The sequence below is a fragment of the Blennius ocellaris genome (genome assembly GCF_963422515.1).
Source record: "Blennius ocellaris genome assembly, chromosome: 15".
In the NCBI taxonomy this organism is placed as follows: Eukaryota; Metazoa; Chordata; class Actinopteri; order Blenniiformes; family Blenniidae; genus Blennius; species Blennius ocellaris.
In genome coordinates, this window is record NC_137664.1 from 16,891,874 (window position 1) to 16,919,487 (window position 27,614).

At 39.9% G+C, this 27,614-nt stretch overlaps 1 protein-coding gene across 1 annotated transcript in view; it reads right to left on the bottom strand.

Moving 5' to 3' along the window:
• plppr1 (phospholipid phosphatase related 1) overlaps nucleotides 1–27,614 on the bottom strand; it is a 65,197-nt gene that overhangs the window by 33,143 nt on the left and 4,440 nt on the right. Inside the window, exon 2 of the mRNA XM_080509748.1 lies at nucleotides 9,397–9,506. Coding sequence (XP_080365874.1) covers nucleotides 9,397–9,456 — 60 coding nt within the window. The 5' untranslated portion in view covers nucleotides 9,457–9,506. The remainder of the gene's footprint in view (nucleotides 1–9,396; nucleotides 9,507–27,614) is intronic.

Sequence of the window (27,614 nt, forward strand, 5' to 3'; positions counted from 1 at the left end):
CCCCCTTCCCAATTCTCAAATCTTTGAACTGTCAGTCTCACCGCACGTCTCCTCCCTCGCGTCACAAAAACAACCAGGAAAACGTTATATAAATCCCACACCAAGTCCTAGATTTTCACTTCCCTGTCAAGTTGCGTTAGCACACAGAGGGAAAAGACTGACAGAAATGGGCATCTAAGCTTGGCTTTCCGAGCTTTAGACCGTGATATTACACTTCTGTTGTCAGAAGTGTCTTTACATGACATACAAGCCGGCCACTCCTATTTCCTCTACATGTATAAAAAAAAAAACCCTCCAGAATTAAATAATAAACAGTCGGCTCTTGAATTGCAGACTGAGCCCCGGCAAAGGACTTTCTCTCCCATTACGGTCTGAAATTAATTTAGAAGCCACGGCATTAAATACCTTTGAAAAGAAAACCCAAGCTTCGACAAAGGTGATTCATCTGCCTGTGGCTCATTCGTATGCAAAGCTGAGCGTCGTGTCCCATCTGGACTTTTTCAGAACGGTCAGTGTTAATTGAGTCCATCTAATGATTGCCAGCGCTCCACCTTGAGCTCCTGGACCTGTCGCTGCATTCATTTAAAATATAGGTCAACTCCTACTGTCTTTCTCTGTGAAGACTCGGACTGGTCATGAATATAAAGTTGAGGCAAGGTCATTGCATTAATATTCATTTTCTAAACTTTTTAGCCTCAGTGCGTATTTGGAGGTGAACGAAGTGTGTTTGTACTTATCCTGAAATTCTTCCTTTTAATTCAAATTCAGTTTTATTAAAAATAGAAAGAGCAATTGTCCTTCTGCAAAGTGCAGTAAAAACTATTACACGCATAGATCAAATTCAGTAGTGTTAACTATTCTTCTTTATTTTTTTCGTGAGAGAAAGCCATTCTTTTTTTAACTCTTGAAAAAAAGTGGACAGAGAATAATGAAAAGTGTTGAACTATAAGTGGTATCTGATTTGACATCTGGTAGCTTCCCTGTAAATGAAACTAGAATGAATGAATAAAATGTAAAGCCATTATTCTGACAGATTTGGGAAAGTTGTAACCATTTTCACCTCTTGGATGGCTCAATAGGTTGTTACAAAGGTCATTAATGAATGTCGCAGTCCAGTAGCGATAAATGTGCTTTTGTCCACATTTTAATGAAGGGAAAATTAGGATTCTGATGTTTTTATAATTAGAAAAATATGATAATGGATATGAAACGTATACATAAACACATTGTTTGTTCCTGTAACTATATTTCTTTGAAAAACTTAGGTTTTACTCCTCTGTGATATTGGGGATGTTTCCACTAATGTTCATGAAATCAAAATTCTAACTGCAGTAAGTTGAACACTAACAAAAACCAGTTCATATGTGGAATAAAAATATGCAACCAAAGAATATGCACAGGGTAATTTGAAATACGTTACACTGAACAACAGGGCCAAAAAAGTCCAGACGAGATTTAATATAAATCCTATTCAACAATAAGAGCTGAAAGTCTGAATCACTCTCAGATTGAATTCAACTAACGCTTAGACTTATTTATTTAGCACACATTAACAAAAGTGGAACAAGGATGGAACAAAGCCTCAAGAGCTTGTACAAAGTATTACAAACAATTCATATTGATAAGGCAAGCAAATACCAAGTGTGCAGTGATCACGATAGAGGCTGTGCAGCTGTGAACATTAACGTCACATGGTTTTTATACAATGTGACTTGGTCGATGATATGAGCTTCACCCTTACTCATTAGGAACAACCTAAAAAACAAATACTAAGAAAATAAGTTGATGGACTGTAAAAGACTAATGCAGAGGAGTCAAACTCTTTTATAGGATCTGGTCAGGAGAGTGACGGCAGAATTGCCTTTAAATATGGACAAATCAAAAGTTTTCCCACAAATTTACCTGATGTTTACCAAATGTAGCTGATGTATTCCAAAAAAAAAAGTGAAATTCTGGAAAAAAGAGCTGAAATCATATTGTTTATCGAGTTTCCCTTCAGGCTGATGTGGACAAAAGACGTTCTACTTCCCAGAACACAGAATTTCTGCAGCCATCTTTTCATAAACTAACCTTTTCAGTATTCTTTGCCGGGTCACTTATGGATCAATATCAAAACAATTTGTTACAGTTTTCACCAGTGTACCACATGAGTCACACCCAACTGTCAGAAATGTACGTTTGGCTCAGGTCCCGTAACACGACAACATTGTTAAGTAAAAAAATGGAAAACCTTTGCTGTGTTTTGGGGTCCATTTACACAACAGTGCCCAGAGCCACTGCAAACACATCTTTTTGAAAGAGGCTGCCAAGGTGGAACGTTTTAAAAAATGCTCTAACTTTGTGTCCGAATAGACGGAGGAAACCGATGCATTTTCACCTGAAGCGTTATGTAAACTGGGCATCAGAGACAGCCAAGTTCCAAATTTACAATTTCTATTGGAGTGCTAACTCCTGAGAGCAGCTATTCAAATGAACTGCCAAAATTCAGAGTACTGTCTCGCTATAATCATGACAAAACATCTTTTTTTAACTGTAAAACAATATCGTTGACCTCAATCATCTCTCATTGCAGGTATGCTTCCTGTCTAAACTGTAAAACAAAAACCCGCAGTCTTAATTAGGCTGTATGTCATTGCTCAAAAAATGAGATTTGCCACGTAATTCCCCTGATAAAAGCTTCCTGTTAGAACCCCCCCCCCCCCCCCCCCCCAAGTCAAAATCTGATTGCATCAGCACAGCGAAGAGAAAGACGGATCAAAAAAACAGATCTGTCTCTGTGGAGATGAATCGGTTTCTTTCCGTTTTTGAACTAATGACAGCCCAGGAAATTATTACACCATACCGACAATATTAAGTGAGGTAGATGAAAGCCATGTTGAGAATAGTCTGGCATTGGAGCTGTTCCAAGAGGCTGCAAACAGAAGCAGTGAGCGGAGCCAGGGTTGTCTTCTTGCACAAGTCTCCGCAGTCCTAGTTACTTTAGATTAATGAAAGCCTGGAGCCCTGTGCATTATATAATCTCATTTAGGGTAGGGGAGCGAGATATATCTGTCCTTTTCTCACTGCAGGCCTCTGCAGCAGTGGGTTTTAATTCGATTCTCTTCCCCTCACTGTTGTTGCTTCCATCGTCTCCTCATTGGCTCTCCTCCTCACTCATGTCCCGTCGTCCTGTTGCACTCACATCTCCAGTCTTATTTTACACACTTTCATCTCCTCGTCCTCCCGTCGACGTGGACGTTGGAGAACGGATGCGAGGAAAAGCAACAAGTTACACAACTAAGTAAACAAATCACCATGAATAAATGTACTCCCTGTCACGCCGCCTCTGGCACTGAGCTGCGCGGCCCGGCTGCTCCAATCGAGACGCTTCGTTTAGGGGTCACGTGACCACAGCGTCCCTCTGCTGCGATGTGTTCGTGACAGGAAGGGTGAGTAACAGAAAGACGAAAGAAAACCCAGGAGAAAACAAAGGAGCAGTGAGGGACTGAGGGGAACAGAGAGGAGGATAAAAAGGACGGAGGAGAGAAAGAGCAGCTGTGACAGCGTGAGAATTGGGAAGATGAGAGGAGGAGGAGGAGGAGGAGGAGGAGGGAGAAGAGAAAGAAGGGAGAGACATGAGACTGCGAGCATGTGACAGAGAAATCAAAGAAGGGGGGAAGAGAGAAAAAACAGGGACAGACAGAATAAGACAGGGTGATGGAAAAGATGCCTTTGAGAGAAAAGACTGCAGAAATGAGAAATCAGTGAAAACGACAATGAAAGTTACAGGAGCTCATTACTCTGTGGACCGAGACCCTCTCTGAGGAGACGCCTACTATGCTCTGCTGCAGTGTGACACAAATCTGTGATTATTTTGTCAAGATTAAGCTGCACAATACAATAGAATAAGCACAAGATGCTGAATAAAAAGACATAAATGCAGATTTTTGCGCCTTGCACCAATCACCTGTTCCAATTTCTGTTTTAAACGATTCTATCAAAATCTCACAAGGGACTTGTATCAATTCCTTCAACGATTACTCTTAGTAAATCTAAGTTTTCTCATCGTTGCACAGCATGATGTCACGCACTGCGACTGCAAGGCTCCAACAATTGGAAGCACCGTGGAGCAGAAGATACGGTCAAAGACGTGGCTGCATTTGGCAAATAAAGCCGATGGTTGTGCAGTTTGTAATCGCTGTTCAGTCATCATAACATCCAAGACACGCGAGCAAACATTAGATTTCAGGAGTGTGTTTTGCTCCCAGTGTCCGAGTACTATCTCCATGTTCCGAAATGTAAATGAAGCAGGAAAATCAAGTTTCTTTCAGTTGGTCCATTTTAGCAGATCTGGAGGAAAATGACGGCTCGGAGACAACCACAACTGCGTTTGGAAGACAAGCAAAAATCAATAAGGGATTCGTTACAGAATTTGATACGACAAGCAGAATCAATACTTGCATCAATATGAATCACTTCTTATCTGCTATCCCTGCTGATAACCGATTGAGTAAGAATTTGCCCCATGTAATGTAACAACTTTATATTAATTAGTCAGAGTCTGCAGGTTGGATGTACATGCTCACATAGGCCCCATTTACACAACATTTTCAAGTGAAATGAAAAATTTACATATTCTTTTGGGTGTCACAACAACGGTGCCCTGAGCCTCCTTTGAAAATGGCTCGAAGGTGGAATCTTTCCAAAATGCTCCTTCGACAGGGAACCAGGGGGAAACGTAACTCGTAATAGCAATCCAACTCTGTCTGTTGTCCATAAAAATGTTCATGTACTTACTATTGTTAATGTTCACAGCATAATGTTCTCTGCATGCGTGCGTGCGTGCGTGCGTGCGTGCGTGCGTGCGTGCGTGCGTGCGTGCGTGCGTGCGTGTGCTTGTGTGGTTTCATTACAACAACAAAGAACAACTCCGACTCGTGGCCCAGCACGGTAACTATATTGTTTTCAGCATTTCTGCCATGTCTGTGTAAATGGACATTGTTTTCAAAACGTTGTCATGTGAATGGGACCAAAGTCTTCCACATATGCTTCCTTCATTCCAGAACTAAAAATCATGCACAGCAACAGCATTTCAGAAATGTTTTCTGCTTTCTGCCATCTACACAGAGACGGTGCGTTTTTGAAAAGTTCCACCATTGGAACCTTTTTCCAAAAGTTGCATTTTCAGTGACTCAGAGCACCACTGTTGTATAAGCAGACACCCACAATGCAACAAAAGCATGTTTTCACTTAAAAACCCTCTAACAAACAGGGCCAAGTTGTTGATGATCAGTTCGCCTAAACAGGAAGGTTAAAACTGTATAAGTTCCTGATTTTCCACGTATTTGAAGCATCACTCCAACACCACATCATTGCACTTCCACTTTTTCACTGTCATACATGTTCTGTTGTTCAAACAGCCTAGATTTAATTGTGGCTGGACCAATTTGACTGTGATGTTCCAAAAAGTAACGCTTTATTAAATGTGCACACTTAGAAGTAATCAAACTTCCTCACTGTTTGGTTATTGAAATCACACAGTCATTCAACAAAATGAATAATTCTCACATTATCTGAGTGTATTTACAGCTTTGCATCATCATTCTGTCCACTCATACTGGCAGTAAAGTTCTTACGGTGCATCCTTCAGCCAGAGCCAAAGCATTTCCACCATGTATCGACAGTGTTTGCAGCAGTGAATAGATGTTTTTTCCTACTTCCATTAGCATAATTATTAGTTACCTTTAAACCCTCTGTAGTTACATCCTAATTAGACAAATTGCAAAGCCGTCATTAGCAAAGCCCAACTGAGCAATTGGTCCTGAGCTGCAGCGACGACACCGAGAGCTGCAAATGAGCAAACTGCCCTCGTCTGACAGACGGACTGAAACTGTCCTGTAATTATTAATCATGTGTCACCATTTTCCCAAAAAAATATCTCACATAATAACAGCTTTGAAAATGGGTTTCTATTTAGTCTGGTTTTTTTGTTTTGTTTTGTTTTTCTTTTACCCTTGTCCTGTTCGGCAGCTTGGGCAGACAATATGATGTGATTGGGAGCCTGCCGATGTCAGAACAGTTTTTGCTATTGCAACAGGAGGAGACTAAGGGTCTCCCCATGTTGCTGCCTTTATTAGAAGTTGGCCACCCGGGCGGGAACGCTCAAAGAGAGAGAAGAGAGAAGATTGTATATTAATGTATATTATTTACAGTTAACACACTAATCCAAATATTTTCCAACTGTTGTGAGATTAAACCAGCCTCAGCAGCTCTATCTAGACAGTAACATGACTTTCAATCAGGAATATAAATTAGCAAGTAGGCAACAACAACACAACATGATTTTGATAATTGAACGAATGATAGCAGAAAACAACAAACATCAGCAGCAAATCTCATTGATGAGTGGAAATCTAGTATTTGTAACTTGACACCGTTTGAGTTAGAGGTGGTTTACAAAAAATAAAAAAAATCCTTTGAGACATGTTATATGAGAAATAACCCAGCAGCCTGAGGCAGACAAGCTCTCTCCTCTCTCTGTTCAACAACACAAAGCTTAATTTAAATTATCGATCGCGCCAACTAATCAATAACTGGAGGTGTCTTGACTTCATGTCAGTCCTGGACATTTTTTTTTTTTTTTTTTAAACAGACAATTTCCAAAGAGGCTTTTTCTAAAGAAGGGAGGCAGAAGATTATAGATCACGGCAGAAAAGGTTATGAATATAAAAGTAATTCTTTAACATGTTATCAAGTGAATACATTTTGTGATTTACACAAGGAAGGTCAAATGAATAAATTAAGGTTTGTAAGCAAATTCTACCATGTGTAAAAACATTTTAGCTATTTTTTGTACAAGAACAACATAATAAGAAGACCTGGTAACAAACCTTACATATTCAATAAAAATCAACTGACAGTCTTTCTGATATCTGCTGAGCAATCAGATTAGGAAGGCCTGAAATAAGTCATATATTTCTTCATTCAGTCTACACTCCTTCACATGGCAAACTTTATGTTTCAATTTCACAATGCAGCAGTTTATCTTCAATGATGGTTAATATTGGTTACTTCACAGCACAGCCTATCATCATAATAGTGCTCATATAAATGATGACAATAGTCCATTCGTATCTAAATTTCACCACTCCCATTTACTCTTGTCAGAGTAACACTGTCTTCCTCAATAGTTACTGACATCGTTACAGTAAATGCAAAATGTTTTCCCAGGTACATGACATTTTTTGACAAACTATCCAAGTGTCTCACTGACCTCATTGATCTTTTTCTCCAATTGTAACGCTCACTGGGACTTTTCGTTGTGACACTTCCCAGCAGAAACTGTTCTTGACATCTTATCTCACTCACTTTTTCTTGGTGTCATTGAAAGAAACTCAAAATTTCCAGAGAAAATATTGCTAACAATCTCAAATCTAATAAGCCGCACGTAAAATGGGCTCGGTGAAGAGTAAAATGAAGTGGGCTTTGTCGTTGGTCGAAATCAGTCATTCTCAGCCAATCACAGATCCGTTTACCGCTTGTCATACTGCGAGTGAGACAAGTAGCAGAAATTTTGTTTCAACACGATATCAGGACTTGTCTAACCTTATCCTTGATGAGAGCAATAACATTTCGGTACAAATGTAAACAAAATAACCTGAGATATCCACACAGCGGCAGTAGGATATAAAACTACCATCTTCCCAAGGTACACACATCTTCACATCTACACAATTCACTCATCTCACTTCAAGACCATTATGTCAGGGTCGCTTCAGTAAGGACAAGTCTATTAAAATAATCATTAATCTCAAAGGCTGTCAGCATTCCATAAAGACAACTTAATGGAGTCTTCATCCATCCATCTTTTATAGCACCTCATGTCACTCAGGGTTATGGAAGGACGGAGACGAACCAAGCTGGCAATGGGTGGAGGCAATGACTCAAGACAATGTTCACCAGGAGAAAGTATTCATATCTCTACAGTTGTTCCAGACTATTTGAAAATGGTTAGAAACCTCCACAGTGTATTAAGGAAATTGTCTTATCAAAATAGACATTGCTCCTTTTGAGAATAACACGTGTTGCTCTCGCCTACAACCTAAAACTCTCTGATCCTTCAAATTAAAGAAAGCGGATGCATTTGAGGCAACTTCCCAAATGTTTAACCATCATTTATTCTGCTGTAAAGGAAAAATATGTGCAAGTGCTGTTTGAAAAAAAAAAAAGACAAAAATGCTGATTAACTCTCGACTGACAGCCAGCAGATGACCAGAGTGTTGGACACATTGAAGAATTCCACATCACAAGATCTGCAGGTCTCTTTGTAAGCGCCGGTGTCAGATGCTAAAGATAGATAGCACAAATCTGTGGAGGTTCTCCAGGAAAACGCATGTTCCGTTATCATAATAACCGAGTCAAGCAACAGGTGGGCCATGATCACCAGACACTTTGATTATGTACATCTCTGCATGAATTTCTATTTAAAACTTAAAGATTTTGCTAAAAGTCAGACATAGCATTACATTTTCATTTAGATGTATTTCTTTAAACGAAAACACTCAGACTTGTGTATACTTTATCATGCTGTCATTTTACCGGTCCGGTCACTCTGTCAAACTGGTGCACTTGATGAAGTGGCCAGTATGTGTACATTCAAAGCAGACACCATTTCTGTGTTTCATCATCTCAATATGTCTCAAAAGCAATAGTTTCCTTTGGATGTACCTACGTTTGCACTCATGGTTACATTTCAATTACACCTGTCACACGGGGCGCATGTCTGGGTAAAATCTGCCATCAATACAGTGCATGAGACATAAAGGTTGGTCAAGTAGGAGGTTGAAAGCGGAGAGAGAGCGTCATTCAGGGATTCCTACGAAGGACACTTCCTCTGAGGAGTGTGTGTGTGTGAGAAAGACGAGCACACAAAGAGATAAAGAATAATGGAAAGTGTCTTGAGAAATCTCTCTGATTAAGGACTGTGGGCTGACACAGTAATTAAATATAGAAGAGAAGCGCGTGCACACACACACACACACACACACACACACACACACACACACACACACACACACACACACACACACACACACACACACACACACACACACACACACACACACACACACACACACACACACACACACACACACACACACACACACACACACACATTCATCTCAGCACTCATTCCAACACTTTACGCTCTGGTTAGCCGTGTATAATTCACCAGAAGAGGCCATTTGATGATGGTTAAATTGTCATTCAAACCCACACACGCACACAAACTCCTCGGAGACAGGCACCAAAAACAAGCTGGAAGCAAAAGTCACACACGTACACATAAATCTTACCCCCCCCACCCTCTCAGAAGTGAGGATTCATCCCATAAACACGTGCCTCACAGCCACTCACCTCTACGAAGATGAAACATGGGATGATGGAGTAGCTGCGCAGGGTGTTGTTGGACGCCATCTTGTCTCCTGTCGGGAGACGCGTGTTCTCAGGATTCACGGCAGCTCACTCTGAGGAGACACAAACGTCAAGTGTCAGCTCTCATTATCGGATGATGACAAGCGATGCACTGAAGTCATTTCTTCTTATTACGCCACATCTATTTAATTAGCTGTGCTCAGTGAAACGGAGAGTTGACGAGAGCCAATCTAGGTATCTGACCAATCACCTGCCGCCAGAAAGTGGACCGCCATGATTGGATCTGAAAGCCTTGATGGAAGTTAATAAGACATTTTAATGAGGAAAAACAGGAGAACTACTACAAATATGAAGGTTGAGGTTGGGTTTTTATTATCAAACAAAGCAGTACTTCATGGCATTCATTTCAAAAGTGTGTTTACTGTCTACAGTGGTAATGAAAAACCAGAGTATTTAAACTAAAGTACTAGTTTCTGCGTCCATCCAATGATTTGAATCTGCTTATCGTCATAGTTTAAAAAGGACAACCAGCAACGAGTATGACGTTCCTTTATTTGTGCAAATTCACCCACTAAAACCTTGGAGTTTAACTCCCTCCAGGCCTGCTCATGGGAGGAGACGAGAAGGTCGACCTTGAGTTCTGTAGCAGCCAGTTGTGCTTCTTCTGGCTTTCGTTAGCACACTTTAAATCAATTAATACCTCTAAAATCACATATTCCAGTGTTTACTTTGCTACCAACAGCAGTAATGTGCTCATGGTCTTTGATGCTTTTGTACATTAAGAACGTTGCCCTTCAGACTAAAATGGCAGATAGCAGCTGAAGCAGATGTGTGCAGGCAAGACAACATTGTCAAACTTTTGAGATGTTTCCTGGTTGCATACAGTTGCGTATGGAGTCTACAGCCTCCAGTGTCCTTGTGTTTTTCTGCACACAGATCTTCTGCCTCGCTGGTTTTGCTTGAGCGCCAAGGCCTCGTTCACACTGCAGGGAAATGCGACCCATATCCCACCTGTTTTGTGGCCGTGTGAAAGCGCCAGTCCGATTTTTTCACACCAGACCGAGGCGCCGTTCCTATGTGGTACCAATTCAGATATTTTTCTACATGCAACTGCTTCATCACCGACGTCACAGATAAGCTGACTTATGTTTCCAGATATGTCAGTATGAAGCCAAATTCTCTTACCTTTTAACTTTATTTCGTGCATTTGTGTGTTTACGTGTTCATTATTCCACATATAATAGTTGAAAATTGAAAACTGAAAATTCCAAATTTATGCAACCATTTTTTCTGCTGTTTTGTGGCAACTGGTGATTAAATTAATTAAATGGCAAAGACATTTGTCATTTCATTAGTTTTGACAACAAAATTGGGTTTTTGTTTGGTTTCTGAAAATGTGATTTTGACTGTGATAAGTCAACACTATGAACATATATTGCTGTATCTCCGGTACCTAACTTTTGGTGTAACTTTGGACTTTAACATCAGTTTCTGCTCTTGGACTCCTTCCTTATATTTCACCTCCCGGCTCACATGGTTGTATCCGTCATAATTACTACAGCCTCCATCCATCAGAAGGAGATTCTGTCTTTTCCAGTTGATGAAGTAGGGCCTCATTATCCCATATCTATAAAACTAATAAAAGGAAACGATGCAAGCGTTTGAACCGAGAAGCCAAAGGCAAAGATCATCACTGCGTGGAATCAGTCAGCGGGGCAAAAACCGGCTGCTTCCCAGAAGCTGGTTCATTCATGAAAGTATCTGTCAAGGCCTTCAACACCCATCGTAACACTAGCTGTGGTGCTTTCTCTCTCAGCTTCTGTTTTTCTGGTAGTGAAAACCTCTTCTGTTGCGCTTTGCACATTTTTTTGTACTTGCATTTCCAACAGGACAAAGAAGACGTCGTCGAGAGATATTTCATGACCCTTTCAGCAACATGCCATTATTAACCACATCTTCTCTCTCTGCATTGACGGAACTGATACAATTCAGCTCGGCTTGCCTCTGTGCTTCCGTTTTCCCTCTGCCGTCTTGTTTTTCTGCATTTCCTGACAGCATCCATGTGTCACAAACCATAACGTGGCAAATCCCCACAGAGAGCTGGTGGCTCGTTAGTAAGTGTGGTAAACAAATCGCATGGAGGGAAAGAAATGTGCCTCTAAATATGACGGGAAAAGAATCTGGGTTACTTGGAGAACCGCTTTTAATCTGCTGACCGCACAAGTAAGACGTGTGTGTTTAGGTAGGTTTAAAAAGCGGCCAGGGAGAATTCAAGTCTTGCACTAAGTGTTAATTCATTTGTATTAATCAACAAAGCTTTGGCCTCCCGCAGATGTGAAATGAGCATAAACGTATTACGGGGCTGTAATCACTCTTAATTTCCTAATAAAGCATAACACTCCTTGCTTGAGTTTCCCATCCAACCACGTAATTCTCAATAAAGAGGAACATCGAGCGTGGAGGGGAGGTTTGATCACACTTGGAACTTTGTAGGGGTGCTCGCCCCCCCGGAGTGACTCTGCTTGCCTTTTCCTATAATATCTGTTGAACCAGACAACGGATCTGAATGGAGGAAACTGGCATCAATAGGAAACTCTTTGGTTAATCTATGAAGCTGAGAGGCAAGGAGGTTTCCACTTTGTACCATAAAAGTGACACTAAGTACAGCAAATTCACAATGATCAAACCACAATCAGGGAATTATTTACTACATATTGGCTGCCACGTTGAGTCCCAAAGAAACCTATGACAACTTTGACCAATGAAATGCTCCAATAGCATTTGCATCTCATTTAGAGCAGCAAAGAGAAACAAATATCAAGACAATTGTTTGTCCGTTCCAATGATGCTCTCTGGTTAAGGTCAAAATGGGAAGGTAGGATTTGACCAGTTGCAATCAGGCTTCAGCAAAGACCAACAAAATACAAGCTCTATGTATTACACAAGTTGACTATTCGTGTCACAAAACTATTCTTGAAGAAGTCATTTTACTTTATTTGGAAAAACAATTTGCACAGAATCACATAAACATGTCAACGGCCAGTCCCAATCAGGTTCCAACAAAGGCCAACAAAACACAAGATGATCATTTACCAGTATCAAATAGCCTCCTAACTTTTTCCCTCGGTTCTCAGTCTACAGTACACATAGAGCAGAACGTATATAGATGCTAAGCATTGCCCTATGCGTCCTGTAGACTGTAAGACTTTTGAAGCTATGCGTAGCGTCCATGTAGAAGCTGTGTGAAGGTGGTTAACAGCAACGTCTGATATTGTCATAAAAATAAAAGATGTAAGGAAATATACATTTTATTTACTACTTTGATAACATTATACATTTTCAAACTGACTCCATTCAAAGAAAGAAATCGTCCTCCATGTGCCTTGAAAGAGAGTTTGTATGTTAGTGACACTGTTTGAGAATAAATGCTTGCGAGTCGATGAGTAAATGTGGCATAACGGATCGAGTCATTCAAGCTACCAAAATTAGCAAGTTCGGCAACAAAGGCTAGGCTGTAACCAACGTTGATGTCATTATATACCAATAAAGAAATTGTAACAATTAAGAAAAGCCACACAGACAGAACAAGGTTATAATAGTTCTCGAGTTTGCATTAGTTTGGACTTTTTTAGTTTCAGACTATTTGAATCAAGAGCAGATTTGTTGGTCGTTATTTTTTTTTTTAGTTCATTCAAATGCATGATTCAAAATTCTCTTAAAAAGCATGGTAAAAAAATTATAACAACAACAACAATAACAATAATAATATTGAATGCATTAACAAAATTGATCAGTCAAATGAAACACAAGAAATCTGAATATATGTATAAAAAACAGTTTCTGGGATTGGATTTTGTGCCGTGTAACACTCACTACAGTCCACAGACTGGAGGTACGTCAACATAACATAAACTAATTAATGACACACTTCAGATTTCTGGAATGGTCTTAAACTACGTTCACACTCAAGGTCTTGAGCTAAATTCCAATTTCTCGCTGAGATCGGGTTTCCTTGCGTGATCGTTCACACTACATTTAAAATGCGACCTCCTTCAGACCGCACCAAACAAACTGTGTTGCTCCTTCCGGGTTCAGAAACTTTATAGTTTGGGAAAACAACAGTCATGACATGATGCCAAAGAGAATCATGCAGAGTATAATCTGTGATCAACCCTGAAGGGGCTGATGGTGTTCATGTGTTTGTTTTGTGGTTTCCTGGTGAAGTAGCACTTCTCACAACAACGAAATTATAATCTTTTCCCCACCAACAAATAAAAATTATTCAACAACGTACCACTGGGCTGTATGGTGGCGCAGTGATTAGCACTCTCGCCTCAAAGCGACAAGTTTGTGCCGTCTGCATGTTCTCCCCGTGTGTGCGTGGGTTTCCTCCAGGTACTCCGGTTTCTTCCCACAGTCCAAAAACCATGCAGGACAATTGGTAATGTTAAATTGCCCCTTGGCTTGAATGTGAGTGTGTGTGTGCGAGTCTGTCTCTGTACTGTATGTGTTCCCTGTGATGGACTGGAGACGTGTCCAGGGTGTATCCCGCCCTCGCCCATCGCGGTGATGCATAGCCTTCACACATTATTTGTGTATGAAGTATAAATTAAGCTTTGTGGCATTTAACAAGGACTCGTATCGGTAATCGGAGTGGGCAAGCAGCTTATGACTTATCACAATCAGGAAATGATTCACAACTTTGACCAGCATGTTAGCGGAGAAAAGCATTTACAAAAATAACGTTTAGGCATATGTACATTTACTAATGTCCAGAGTTGATTGTCAAGTTGAATGTTTTATTGCAATGGCTTTCTGGGCTTTCTTCCCATGCGGATCAATTATTTTCGATTGTGGGCACGTGGTATTTGACATCAAGCCAACACTCCACTCCTACTTGTTTTACAAGGTTCAACACAATCAATCTGTCATGTTTAGTGAGTAAGTGGACAAATTATTGTAGGATTGGAAGCTGCTGCACTCGATGCCATTTCCACACGTTCTTGTTATGTACAAGACCTGGAGGATTTCACTGGAAAATTTAGACAAAGTTACATATTACCTATGATTAAGCTTTGAATTATCACGAGCATGTCAGGGTTCACACACCAGTGACGCGACATGTTAAACATGATTAAAGTACGACTGATAGTCATGAGCAGCAGGCTGGAGCGTATGGCAGCACACAGCAAGCTTGGTCGGTCAGTCCACAGTACACAGTGTATGTACCTACTGTAGATCGTAAAGCTGTTGGAGGTTTGTGTAGCATCAACGCAGAGGTTCATCTATCATTTGTGTATGAAGTATGAATTAGACTTCATGGCAACGAGATGAGTGCTTCTCATATTCGCATCGGTGTGCAGCGAAATGTTAGAACTTATACTTTACAAAAACAGTATCAGTACTTCATGGAGGTGGCCTCAGAGACAGAATCCAAGTATTTTCAAATCGTTTCATCTTGGGAGCTGCTGAGCTGTGTGAAACGCAACACGATTTTGCATTTTCCCTTTAAAATGTTGAGTAAACGGGACCTTCCTCAGCATTTCAAGTTTTATATGAGAAGCTTCAGGGGAAAAATATTGATGTGCCTCTAATGCAAAAATGCATAAAAATACAACTGTTTTCCATTAAGAACACAAATTTATAGATGAGTGCTTCTATACGTCAAAATTGGCTAAATGTAAATTTTCTTCCTGGCATAACAACTGGTGCTGTGATGAAGAGATACTCTAGATGTTTCACTGCAGCTGTCAGTGGTCATATTGTTCTGGCTCGTCCGTGTACATCCATCTCTGCGGGGGTGATCCTTTGGTATCAACCACAATCAATGCAACCATTAGTCGTGCATATTTTCTACATAATGAAAGAGGATTGAAACGCTGCTCCTGCTTTGTGTGAACCTCGCACAAAGCTCAGATGATCCCGAGCCCCTGTCTCACTTTGAAACCAAACGCTTCACTCACACAGTCATTATTACACACACTGAAGCTGGCAGGTCTAATCAGTTCCTAAGTGCCTGTCCCATCTCATTTACCACTCAATCCAGGCCACCGTTGGATCGCAATCATCTGACGTCCACTCTGGCTGTGCTTCGCTTCAGGTTCAGCAAACAAACATGTCTGCGCTTATGTGAAACTGTTGATATTTCATGTCTATGTTAGGGTGATACTACCTTTTTACACCCCGTAACAGAGCTATTGCATCTTGTACACCTGCAAGAGGGGATCAGTGCCAACTGAAACTTTCTAACGAGTTAGCAAAACTTATAAAATAGGCAGTAAAATGCACACCTTCATTCTTGATTGACAGTCACACAGAGAAGGTCCAGCAGAGCCAGACAGAGCCGGTAAAAGCTTTATGGATGTTTTCTCGACGGCCCACCGACTCGAGAATCTACTGGCCATTGCGCTGCAACTCAATATCCTCTTCAAGGACACACCGGCAGTGGAGAACTGTCAGATGAGGTTCAACTGAGGTTTACGCCAAATATATGTCTCAGTAACACAAAGTCAAACACGCTATTCATCACAAAAGCAATCCTGCAAGAGATCCATGAAACCAATGTCAGTGTATATTAATAGTTTCACCAGCATACAGTAACTTCAGCGATTAAAAGTCTTATAAGTTGTTGTTTTTTTCTTTTTTTTAATAATCAGCCTAAATGACAAAAGGCCACTAATCAAATTAACACTCTTTGACATCAGATACGGCACAATATAAAGTGTTTCAGGAGAATTTCTCTACAGCAACCAACAGGGATTAAATTATTCTGAGTCCCTGCGGCTTTCTCCACTGAACCATGATTTTTCTTGAACCAGTCAAAGGGAAACACTTAATGCAGCCAGCTGTGATTTCTCTTCCCATCTCTTTGTTGAATCTGATTTGTATTCGAGCTTTGGTGTAATCTACTGAATAACTCTCGATACAAGCAGGAGTAATGAGCAACAGGGTGCATGCTCGCTGGCATTATGAATGCATAACTTTATATTTTGTATTTGGAACTTTGCAACAGTTGTGTGTAGCAGAGCTGGTGACAAGAAGTTGAAGGTCAATCAAAAGACATAGTTATGTCTCCAAAACCGATCTAAACCAGAGGGTTTTTTTTCTTTTTCAACAATTATAAACTCTCATTATACAGCAAAACAAACCAAACTGCAAGTCAAACTCAAGTTCAAATTATTGAATTTTTCATCAAATACAACTTTAAAGGAAAAATTGTTCATCAAAGTGTCAAACTTTGAATGAAATTATCAGATTGTTTTCCATAAATTTGAAACAAGAAGTAAACCTTTCGCTCTCAATCTCTATTAGGTAAAATCAACAAAACAACAATCAAATAGGTTTCTTTATCAGTACTGTTTTCAATATTAACACCATCATCCCCATTGTTTGAATATAATATCAATAGAGTGATTTATTTAGGCCCTGTTTAGACGACATTTTCAAGTGAAAACTAGGAACTTTCATTGCGTTTTGGTTGTTGGTTTACACTGATACACAACTCTCTCAGCCACTGATGCATCTGAGGGAGAAAGGAGGAGAATATTTTGGTATATCAGAGGTGTAAATGGCACAGAAATCAATAGTTAAAACAGAGATGAACAGGCTATAAGTACCGCAACAGGTTTTTTCATATAAGTATGGCTGAATGCATCTTTCCTGCTTCTGCCTACACTCACCAGATATCAAATATAGATGCAATCTAAGTAAACATGTTCTGTTCTTTCTCTTGCCACAGCAATTTCCTGCACAAAAGAGTTTAAACCCATGGCTGCCCAACAAGTAGAAGCGTTTGTAATTAGTTTCTTATTGTCATTTCAATGCTTCAAGAGTTCCCAAATCTTAAATCCTCTGAGACATGCTTTATTTTCAGAGAGACTTAAAAACTGTACCGCCTAAGCTTTTATGTTGTGTTGTTCCGTGGGCGGTAGAACAGAGGGAATGCATTTTAAAATATTGAAATAAATAAAGCGGTGACAGTTGGACTGTAAACATGATGATTTTACCCTGGGCTCCATGACAGATGATCCGAATCAGAAAATTTAAGGAATCTGCAGTCAGTGTCGGGGAGTTTACACCACATTCATTTTTTTTTTTTTCCCCCTCACTGACTAGAACAGCCTCCGAGCACCGAACAATTGAACCAAGCAAAGGTTTTAACGTGATCCCTCGTTTTGCAGCGCCTCAAGAAATTATGACTTCAAACGACGTCCGGATCATCACAACCAAAAAAAAAAAAAACATTCTCTCTTTCGATTTTCGGAGTCACTTAATTACAGTTGGATGAAAGGTGATGGGATCGTCTTCCTGGAGGCGGGCACATCAAACCAGTGGCCCACAGGCCCTGTCAGGATTCATCAGGACATCCTCGGCTCAGTCGCCCGGCTGAGATGACTTTGTCTAGACGCGACTGCTCTGCTGTCAGAGACATTCAGAGCTGACTGTGAAATATTGAGCCGAGAAATATCATATCTGATTGACCATCTCCTGGTCCGCGGCTAAGTTGTTCTGCCAGACTGAGACGACTGCCGAAATGGAACTTAGCCTTCACAATGATAGAGTTTGCAATAGAGCTGAAAGTCAGAAGCAGGGCACGGGAAAAAGAGATATTATCTTCTGTTATCATGGTCGGCATTCTGCTGGTGAGGCCTCAAAATCGCATTTCTCCATGTTTTGGAAGAAAGCCACTACGAGTCATCAAACTCTTATAAATGCCACAAGTTTTCAGTTTCACTGGTTAAATGAATGCAGAGATTTGAAATCATTGCAGGAGGCAACACTGCGAAATCCCTGTACTTTTGACCTGTATGAACTTGAACACAAAAAGCTGGGTGAGTTAAAGAAGACTTGCGTTTCTGGACTGAGCAATCGGAACCAGTAAACTTCTCCAACATCCAAATATAAAAGCTACTGTTTGTTATGAAATTGTTACAAATTGGACATTGAGCTATAAGTAAGCCAATCGCCGCCTCAACCGTTAAATCAACTGGTTAATATTTGGACCAGTGTTATAACTTTTTTTGTATGAAACTTAAGTTCTTCACATGATAAATCGTCAATGGACTTCTCTTACATGGTGCATTTTCACAGCTTAAGCAGTTTGAAAGTCCTTCATTCTGGTTACACCAGCGCTACATTTTATTATTCCAGCTGTACCAGATTAAAGACAACCAATCGTGGCAATATCTTTGATTGTGACCTAAAATTTTTGGTCTCTTGTCATTAAGACAGCTCTGTGGGTGACCGGTGTCAGTCATGTCTAGTTTCATACCAAGCCTTTCCCTCAATATACATGCAAAATCTGACATTGTGCAGTCAAACGTGCAGTCAAACTTAGGAGAACTTCTAAAATTACAGATTCGGTCTGACTCTTCAGTCACATTCAACAACAGAGATATCCACCTTATAAGTTACGCAAACTCCACTGGAAACAATTTGGTTTTCGATGTTAGACATAGTCACACTATAAAAGACAGAAAACTGTAATTAATCATTAAGACCTTGCAGTATGAAAAACTGCAGCAAAAACAGACATATAGTAAAATGATTCGCAAATGTTTTTCCCCAAATTGTATTAAAGGCTTAAAGTTGTGAAAATATTCCATTAAAATAATATTTTTACAAGATAAAGGTGTTAAAACTCAACTTAACTTCTATTGCACCAACAGAGAAATGTTGTGGTGCCTTCTCTGCACATTCATTTTTTCAGGCCCCATTTACACAATATTTTCAAATGAAAATGGAAAGCTTTCAATGAGTTTTGGGTGTCCGTTTAAACATGGCAACTGTGCTCGGAGTTGTCAAATCACAACTTTTTGAAAAGAAAAAGTGTTTACCGGGTAATTGGAATGTGGCTTTGAAATAAATAGATCTTGCCGTCATATCCAAATTTTCCTCTTTTACTGTGCAAATAAATGCACTCTAAGCAAAACTACAGAGGCGTTGAGTCAAACTAATTCCACCCTGAGAAACTTTATCATGCATCGGAATTGAAGATGAAGAAAAGAGGCATCCTCACTTGGGTGACGGTTGTTTGAAGGTTTATCCCCAGAAGTATGTCCTTTCACTTTTTTCCAAAGACGTCGCGCACCATAATGAACCTAAATGCTGCCTCCTGGCGCGCTGTACAAAAACTCGCCGCGGGCTAATTTACACCTGCAGTCGCACAGTGGGTCTCAATTCAATCATCCATTTGGCTGATTAACAACATGAAACATCTCACATGAACCAAGCAGAACATAGAAGACAGAGAGATGCATCACAGACGTGCACACTTCATCAGCACAACTGTAAAAGAAAGCTGACAAAAACTATACAACAGAGTAAACAGCATGTTCAGAGAGCAAAATATGATATCACTGTTGGACACCTTTTTTTAATTTAACTTTAGGCATATTAACAGAAATACAATTTCTTAGCATCATCGCAGAGATTGACGATAGAAAGTTGAAGGGTAACATGCAGCTCGATGGAAAGGAGCCACCCTCAAGGCTGTTTTTTATATATATATATATATATCTTGCAGGTTTATTTGAGCTTTTTTTTTATGTGTTTTCAACAAAAACCACTCGGTAGTCTGGTGAAATCCCTCTCTCAAGGCTGATAGTAAATACAAACCTCCTTCACACAACCTATCAGGAATATGCGAGTTCTGAGCTACTACAAATACAACCACAAAAAAAAAATAAAAAAACACTGATATTTTTCAGTCCTGCAGCTTTGATCTGGGATTTATTCAAATTCATTTGCAGGCTGTTTGAATACGACAAGGTTAATGTTGGCATTAGTATCCTTGAATAAGAAAATAAGACATTTCTGTTGGTTCTCAAGTTGTAGCAAGATATAAGAAAATCATCCTGAATAAATCAGTTTTATGATTTTTAAAGAATATAATCCTCAGATGTCAGAAGTGATAAAACGCCGCCATTTAGTTTATTGTCAACACTGTTGTGTTTTCAACTTGTTAATACAACACGCTGTGACGGCAGTGTTTTCTTGGCATCATCTCAAATAATCAAATCTACAATCAAATCAGATCTACAATCAAAAGCTTTGTGTTATGGAGTTTCAAGTTCCAATAGTTTAACTCTGAACTGGATATAGCAGGATAGAAGATGGAAGGATAGAGAGATGAAATATGCAACTCTGCTGAGTCTCTGTTAACAATAAAACTCTGGCTTCAATGAAATAATCACAATAACGAAGGGAACGTGTAAAGATCTTAAGAAAGTGGTACAATAAGCAGTTTTAATGACATAAAGGGGGCAACACTTTGGTTGCATTTTATTCAAGGCTCGTCACCAAAATGAACGAGATGAAGAGCTGAACCAAGATGAGGAGAACTAAGACCTTCGTCTTCCAGACAGAGAATGATCAGCTGATGTCCCTGATCAGCAGCCCATTTTATTCCAACAAAGAGATCTTCCTTAAGGAGTTAATCTCCAACGCTTTTCACGCCCTGGACAAAATTTGCTATGAAAGCCTGACCAATCCCTCCAAGCTGGACAGCGGCAAAAACCTGAAAATTGACATTATCCCCAACAAAGAGGAGCAAACTGTGATCCTTGTTGACAAGGGAATTGGCATGACCAAGGCTGACCTGATGAACAGTCTGGGTGTCATCAAGGTTTTTACACGCTCGACAAGAACAAAGGAATTTGTTACCTTGAGCTCTTTTTTTTATTTTCCTCTCGGGACTTCTGATCTAAATTATCTTGTGAACTCTGAGAAAACCTAATCTGGAACTAACTGCGGATTTTTTTTTGCCATCTCTTGAAAAACTAACAACTTTTTTCTGTTCTTGCATTCACCTTTACCATAACGGTTTGGGATTTGTAAAATAACAAATGTGATTTTCCTGGGAAACAGCCAAGAATAGTTTTAGATTCTAGAAAGTGCCAGATTGTGGTTTACTTCAGTGAATGCAAATATATTTACAAGAACCTCAAAACAAGCTCTGGGTCCCTTTTCCATCCTCCAAATGGGTAGCAGGCTGAGACCAACTGGTCAAAACTAAACAATCTGCTAAACAATTTGAGAACAGTCATTCTAAACCTGCATCTATTTTTGCTAAACTATCATAATGAACTGAAGCGCGTTTTCATTTTACGCTTCCTCGATGCTGAGTGAACAACATTGTCCAGAAACAGAGACGTCCCACGGCGAACTCTCCTGCCAACTGAGCATCTTTATTGCTATAAATAGTCCGTTTTCAATCTTCCCCTTGAAGCCCGCTTAAAAGTGCTTCCTGGGAAATCAATCCATCTTTTTCAAGCTGCAGAGAATAATAATTATTACCCTGCTAACAAACCATCAGTCAATGCCAAAGTCTGGAGATCATCCGCGGACAGGTCGGCCTCAAGCTTTCCATTAAACCACCGTCTTTACATCGACGAGGTTTCATTCCAGTGCTTCACTGCCTCTATACACATACACACAGATACACACACATTAATCTGGGAGCTAACAAAAAGTAAAGTTGTCATCTTTTTCTCTCCTGTCCCAGAACTAAACATGGGACAACACAAACTCAGAGGAGACAGAAAAGACACAAGAATAGGGAACATATAGGATGAAAGGCAGGCTACATTTAAGTCGGTGGTTCATTTGGAGGAGAAGAACTTTTGTTATGTCTTCTGGGAGACAAAAAAACAGTTTTATAAAGTGCTCCTCTACTGACTGACAGCCACAATTCTCAGTGCTTCTACATATCACACGTCCCATCGGTGCATATGGAGAATTATTTTTAGGCTCTATATACATGCGTTTCCTTTGCAGAGGATGCGCCACGGCTTCTATCCCTCTGAGATATTCAACTTCATTAATTCTCAAAGTCACAATTCCAACAAAATAACGTTCAATTACCAAAGCTACTCCCACTCGCAATTGCTCAGATTTAATAAACAAAGTGTGCAAAGAAAATATTGCAGAAGCATAATTAAAAAGTGCCCCGGGGCCCGCTGTTGACAAAGACATATTTGGACAAGCAAAGTTGGTTCTTAATTCACATCAGAGGAACTCGGCTTGGAAGAATCCACGCAGATGTCTGACGAGCAAGGGATCCAGAGCGGAGGACGGAAGAATGTCAAACTCCAAAAGAAGTAGGACGAGATGAGATCAGACGCAGAGAGAAAAAAAGAAGATGAGGAAAGTCCGTTTGGAGAGAAATAACAACTTTTTAAGGCGGGAATAAAAAAAAAAAAAAGTCCCTTAAAGTGTGTTCTTAAAGAATAAGATGAGACGTCAGAGATGGAGAAAACTGCAGAGATCTGAGAGGACATTAAACGTGTTTCTTCAGATGTCACCGAACAGACACAAAACGCCATAATGCATTGGCTGTGCTCTCACATATTGCAACCATTTTCCTCACAGCTGACCGGAGTTTCACCCTCCTGCTCGTTTGTCTTGACGTGGCAAAGTTTTGCCACACATTCATTTAGCTGTTGATTTGATTTAAGCTTGAGACAAACAAATACATTACTGCCTTTCAACTCCCAGATACATAGATGGAAGGATCAGAAGTGTTTTGTATTTAACAGAGAAAACTTTGAAAACAATGTCTTTCCTGATATAATCAGCTCTTAGTTATTTCTCATTGACACAAGCTGGAATTCATTAAACTGTACTTCAAAATGAACTTCCCTATATCTGTGCATTAAATTGTAAAGTCAAATATATGCAATGAATTAATCTCCAGGAGGAGTAGCAGTTGTTGCTTTACATACCAACAGATGTCATTAGTAAACAACCGAAAGTGCTTTAGGTATATTTGCATATGCATAAATGTAAATTTGGAAGTCAGAGGGAAATGTATTTCTTTCCAAGAGAGCTCCAAGGCTTCTTCTGTGTGTGTTTTTTCCCTTTTTTTTTGTGTTTTGTGTTGAATGCACAGTAATGCTGCATCTCTCTCTCTCTCTCTCTCTCTCTCTCTCTCTCTCTCTCTCTCTCTCTCTCTCTCTCTCTCTCCTCTCTCTCTCTCTCTCCCTCTCTCTCTCTCTCTCTCTCTCTCTCTCTCTCTCTCTCTCTCTCTCTCTCTCTCTCTCTCTCTCTCTCTCTCTCTCTCTCTCTCTCTCTCTCTCTCTCTCTCTCTCTCTCTCTCTCTCTCTCTCTCCTCTCTCTCTCTCTCTCTCTCTCTCTCTCTCTCTCTCTCTCTCTCTCTCTCTCTCTCTCTCTCTACATCTCAAGACTTCAGTCTATATTTAGATCAAACAAGCTCTGGATCTCTGGAGAGTTCAGTTATTTTTCATAACTCCAATCAGAGCCATCATCACCCACCCCCCCCCCCCCCCCCGAATGGAGATAAAGAAATCTTTCCCTTCCGGGATCCGTCAGCACCACGACAATATCATGCAACTGTAGCTGCTCGTCATCCCTCCATCACTTAGTTCTAGGGAGGAACTATAGGAGCAGCTTGTAACCTTGCTTCAAGATTTAATATATGTATGAACAGACATAAAACCGCAGAGGTGCGTTTGTCATGCTGCACAAAGTGCAAGACATCTGCTAGTTAAAGCAAACTTGGGGAACATATGGAGCTATAAAAGGTGCGACATGAAAATTTTACTTTTACAGCATCACGAGTCGTGATTCATCAGCAACAGGGTGCTTTATTTTTCTTACGCACAGAAAACCAACAACAAAATGAGCAACAGGAGTCAAGAACAAACATTGTTATTGTTACTGTTTATGGCATATTGTTCTCTGCACACATGTATGAGTGGTTTCATTACAAAAAAAAAAAACACAAGCAGTGCCAACTCATGGCCTGGCACGCCTACAACATCGTTTTTCCGCGTTTCAGCTGTTTCCATGTAAACTGAGATCGTTTTAAACATTGTGAGCATGACGCTGCAGCGCTTTGCGTCAAAGCGGCTGAACAGGAATCAGCCTGAAGTTGAGGTCTCGGACTCCAGTAGTACTCAAACAAATGAAAGTTTTGCATCTCTAAAAACATGACATTGTGCACACAGATAGATAGAAGCTGATTTACTGACAGATGGTGCAACAGATAATCCTTTTTGGGAGTTTCCCTTCATGAGTATGGAATATCGAGATCGCCTGATGATTGCGTTGTTACTTCAACCTTTCAGGAGGGATGCTGGAATTCCACAGCTGGAACACCACGACTTTTATTTCAAGGCTTAATTCTAAGATGTTTTCTCTTTATGTTGTTGTACATCAAACTAACTTTGTGACCTCTCATTTCTCGTGTTGCTGTTTAAAATGGCTTCATTCAGGTTTATTAACAGTAACACAAACACAATATGATTAATAAATCCCCTTGGAAGACTCAAAAGCAGTTGAATCTACAAAATGGCCAGAAAGTGTAAAATCGCTGAAATGGAAATTAAAAACGTGAAAATAAAAAGAAATGAAATAGTCAAGTGTTGAAAATGGCAACAAATACTGTAACATCTAAAGATTTAGTCAAATTTGGAACATTGTTATGAAAATTAAAAACACAAGATACAGTTTGTCTATATTGTTAAACTGTACCACTTTATAAACTGTGTTACACTCATTTTGATTGTTAAACATGCTTTGTCACTGCAGGCAAATTATATTTGATGAAAACGGACAAAAAGTGACATTTTTGGTCAGTCAGGCTGAAGTTCCCCAGACGAGAGGTGTTATTCCCTCTAAATCACCTGCAAAACACACAGAAACTGAAAACACAATCCATTTGCACGAGCATACAGTTTAGCACGCTATATTTAGGATCTGAGTGACTCCAGGCCCAAGTATAGTATGACTGGATTGTTAAATCGGCCGCATCAGCGTGTGCAGCAATGACTAACACTTCAAAACCTTGAGCCTGAAAACACCCCCATAGTCCTCTGAGGTCTGCAATATGAACCCGACTGGCATAACCCACCAAGTGGTTCATCAGTATCTTTGACAAAAGAAAGATTCATCTGCTTCTCCTCCTGAACTGAGCCGATATCGGCATTCGTTGTTGCAGCACATCAATAATTATTCCCAAAGTGCAGCCCCGCCTTGTTGTAAAACTCCACCTTCTGCACTGAGAGAAACGCACAAATAAAAACCGGAGCGGCTACGTCTCTTCATAACCTTTAGCGATTCTTTTTCACAACTTCTTTTTTTCCTACATGTACTGTAGTAGATCTGCAGAATATATTGCAAATGTATCATCATTGTGACAATATTATTCATAGCAGAGAAATGATTAAAGACTGACTGAATAACAATAAATACATTTTTCTATCTATTTATTTTGTGCACATCCACATATTTAGCCAATAAAATGGAGCTTGCCAACTTTGAAGATGCTCTTTCAGGATGCCTATTCTTCAAGCCCTGACTATTTACACGAATGTGATGAAAACAGACTAACATGAGCTTTTCATTCTTAATCATTACATTACATTCGAACATACACAAATAAATTAAAAAAACTCCTCTCTATAAAACTGCAGTTAAGTAAACACTAAAACTACAGGCTAGTCTCTATTATGTGCTTGCATGATGTTGGTAAGACTATAAAGAGGAGTTTTTACTGTGTATTTTGCTGGGAAACATGTGAGTAAAAAGTACTCCACGGCTCCATTCACAACATTTTGTTTGCGGACTGCTGTGTCGCTATTATTCCACACCGTGTCTGTGTGTGCATGCGTGCGTGTATGCAATGAATACACACAAAAATACAGTATATTTGAAATATGTTCTACACTCTGTCGCGACATTGTCAGGGGAAGCTGCAGAAGCAGCAGACGATCTCAACTCGGTTCTGTGTAAATCAGTGGAAGACAACAACATAGAAGGAATCCAGCACCGTGTTGGAACTCTCAGGTGCAGCGATTACCTGTACTTTGGAAACTCATATTGCCAGAACTACATAATGATGGTAATTATGTCTGTAAGACTGAGAAAACTATTATTGATGTTGGGATAAATGAGGAATGAGGAGCTACCTGAAATGTCGAGATTGTGCAGCTTTTAATTCGATAGTCTTCAACAAACTGGCATTCTGAAAAGATTAAAATGTAAGATATGGGAACAAAGTTACACTGAATTTAGAAAGCCCCCCCCCACCCCCCCCCATTGACTTGACAAGAAAGAAATTAATGAAAATATTCAAATTGATACAAACATTTCCTAAAAAAAAAAAAAAAAAACTACATTTTTGTCCGACGACTATAAAGAAAAACAACCTTTATGTTAATTGTACTGTATTTCAGAGAAGTTCTGTCCTGTGAAATGTATCTCTTGACAAGAAAGGAAAAGTATAAAACTGAGTACTGGACAATATACAGCAGCTCAACAAAAAGGCCTTCTTTTGTAAGCCATGCATGCTCTGCTTCTGCATGTGAATTCGAGATAAAGTCAACTCGTGCGCTAAATTCTACAGATGGGATGACAATAGTGTCTTCAGTGTCTCTTTCTGCACAACTTGCTGTCTCTCTAACAATTCGCTTAACAGCAAAATTCACAACAGGTGTATGATCCATGAATCGAACCAATTCCTGGTTCAATTGAAATTGGTATGTCAGTGGTCCTCTTCATCATGCCGTTTATATTTTGACACCATGAGCCCAAGATTACAGTGAACGATGGATCAATTGAAACCTGAACACCTGAAAAAGACACTATACTGTTGTTATTGTATTGTGAACTGACAATTAAAGTTACACAAGACCTAATTGCCAGCGAACTGGCATGTCTGTTTGACTTCCCGTGTGTCTTTTTCTGCTGCTTCTTCTTCTGTATATATATCAGGTGATTTTACACTTTGGAATAGTGGCACTTTTCCTCTTGTTCCAATGGTTTAGAGCAGGATTGTAAAACATAAGAAAATCGGCCCACAGGAGACTTCAATCGGGGCAAACCACCAAATCAATTGTACAAATTTCCCAAATACCATTATTTATTTTTTTGAATGAAATTCCCTAACAATAGCAGACACAATGCATCACTGACACCTGAGCAAAGCATGCATAGGAGACCTCTTTTTGGACATTTCACTGTATTTTGCACTAGAAGGCATTAATCTTGAGTTTGTAGTCTGCAAACTTTAAATTCAAAGGTAATTATGGCACGATTTTACCAGTCAAAGGGAAATCCGGCTGCATGCGGCCCCTGAACTAAGCCGAGTTTGACTCCTCTGCTGTAAAGCCACGCGGATATGTCTTTGTTTTTCATAGATTTATTTTCCTTTAGCGATGCAAATGGCATGTACGCTC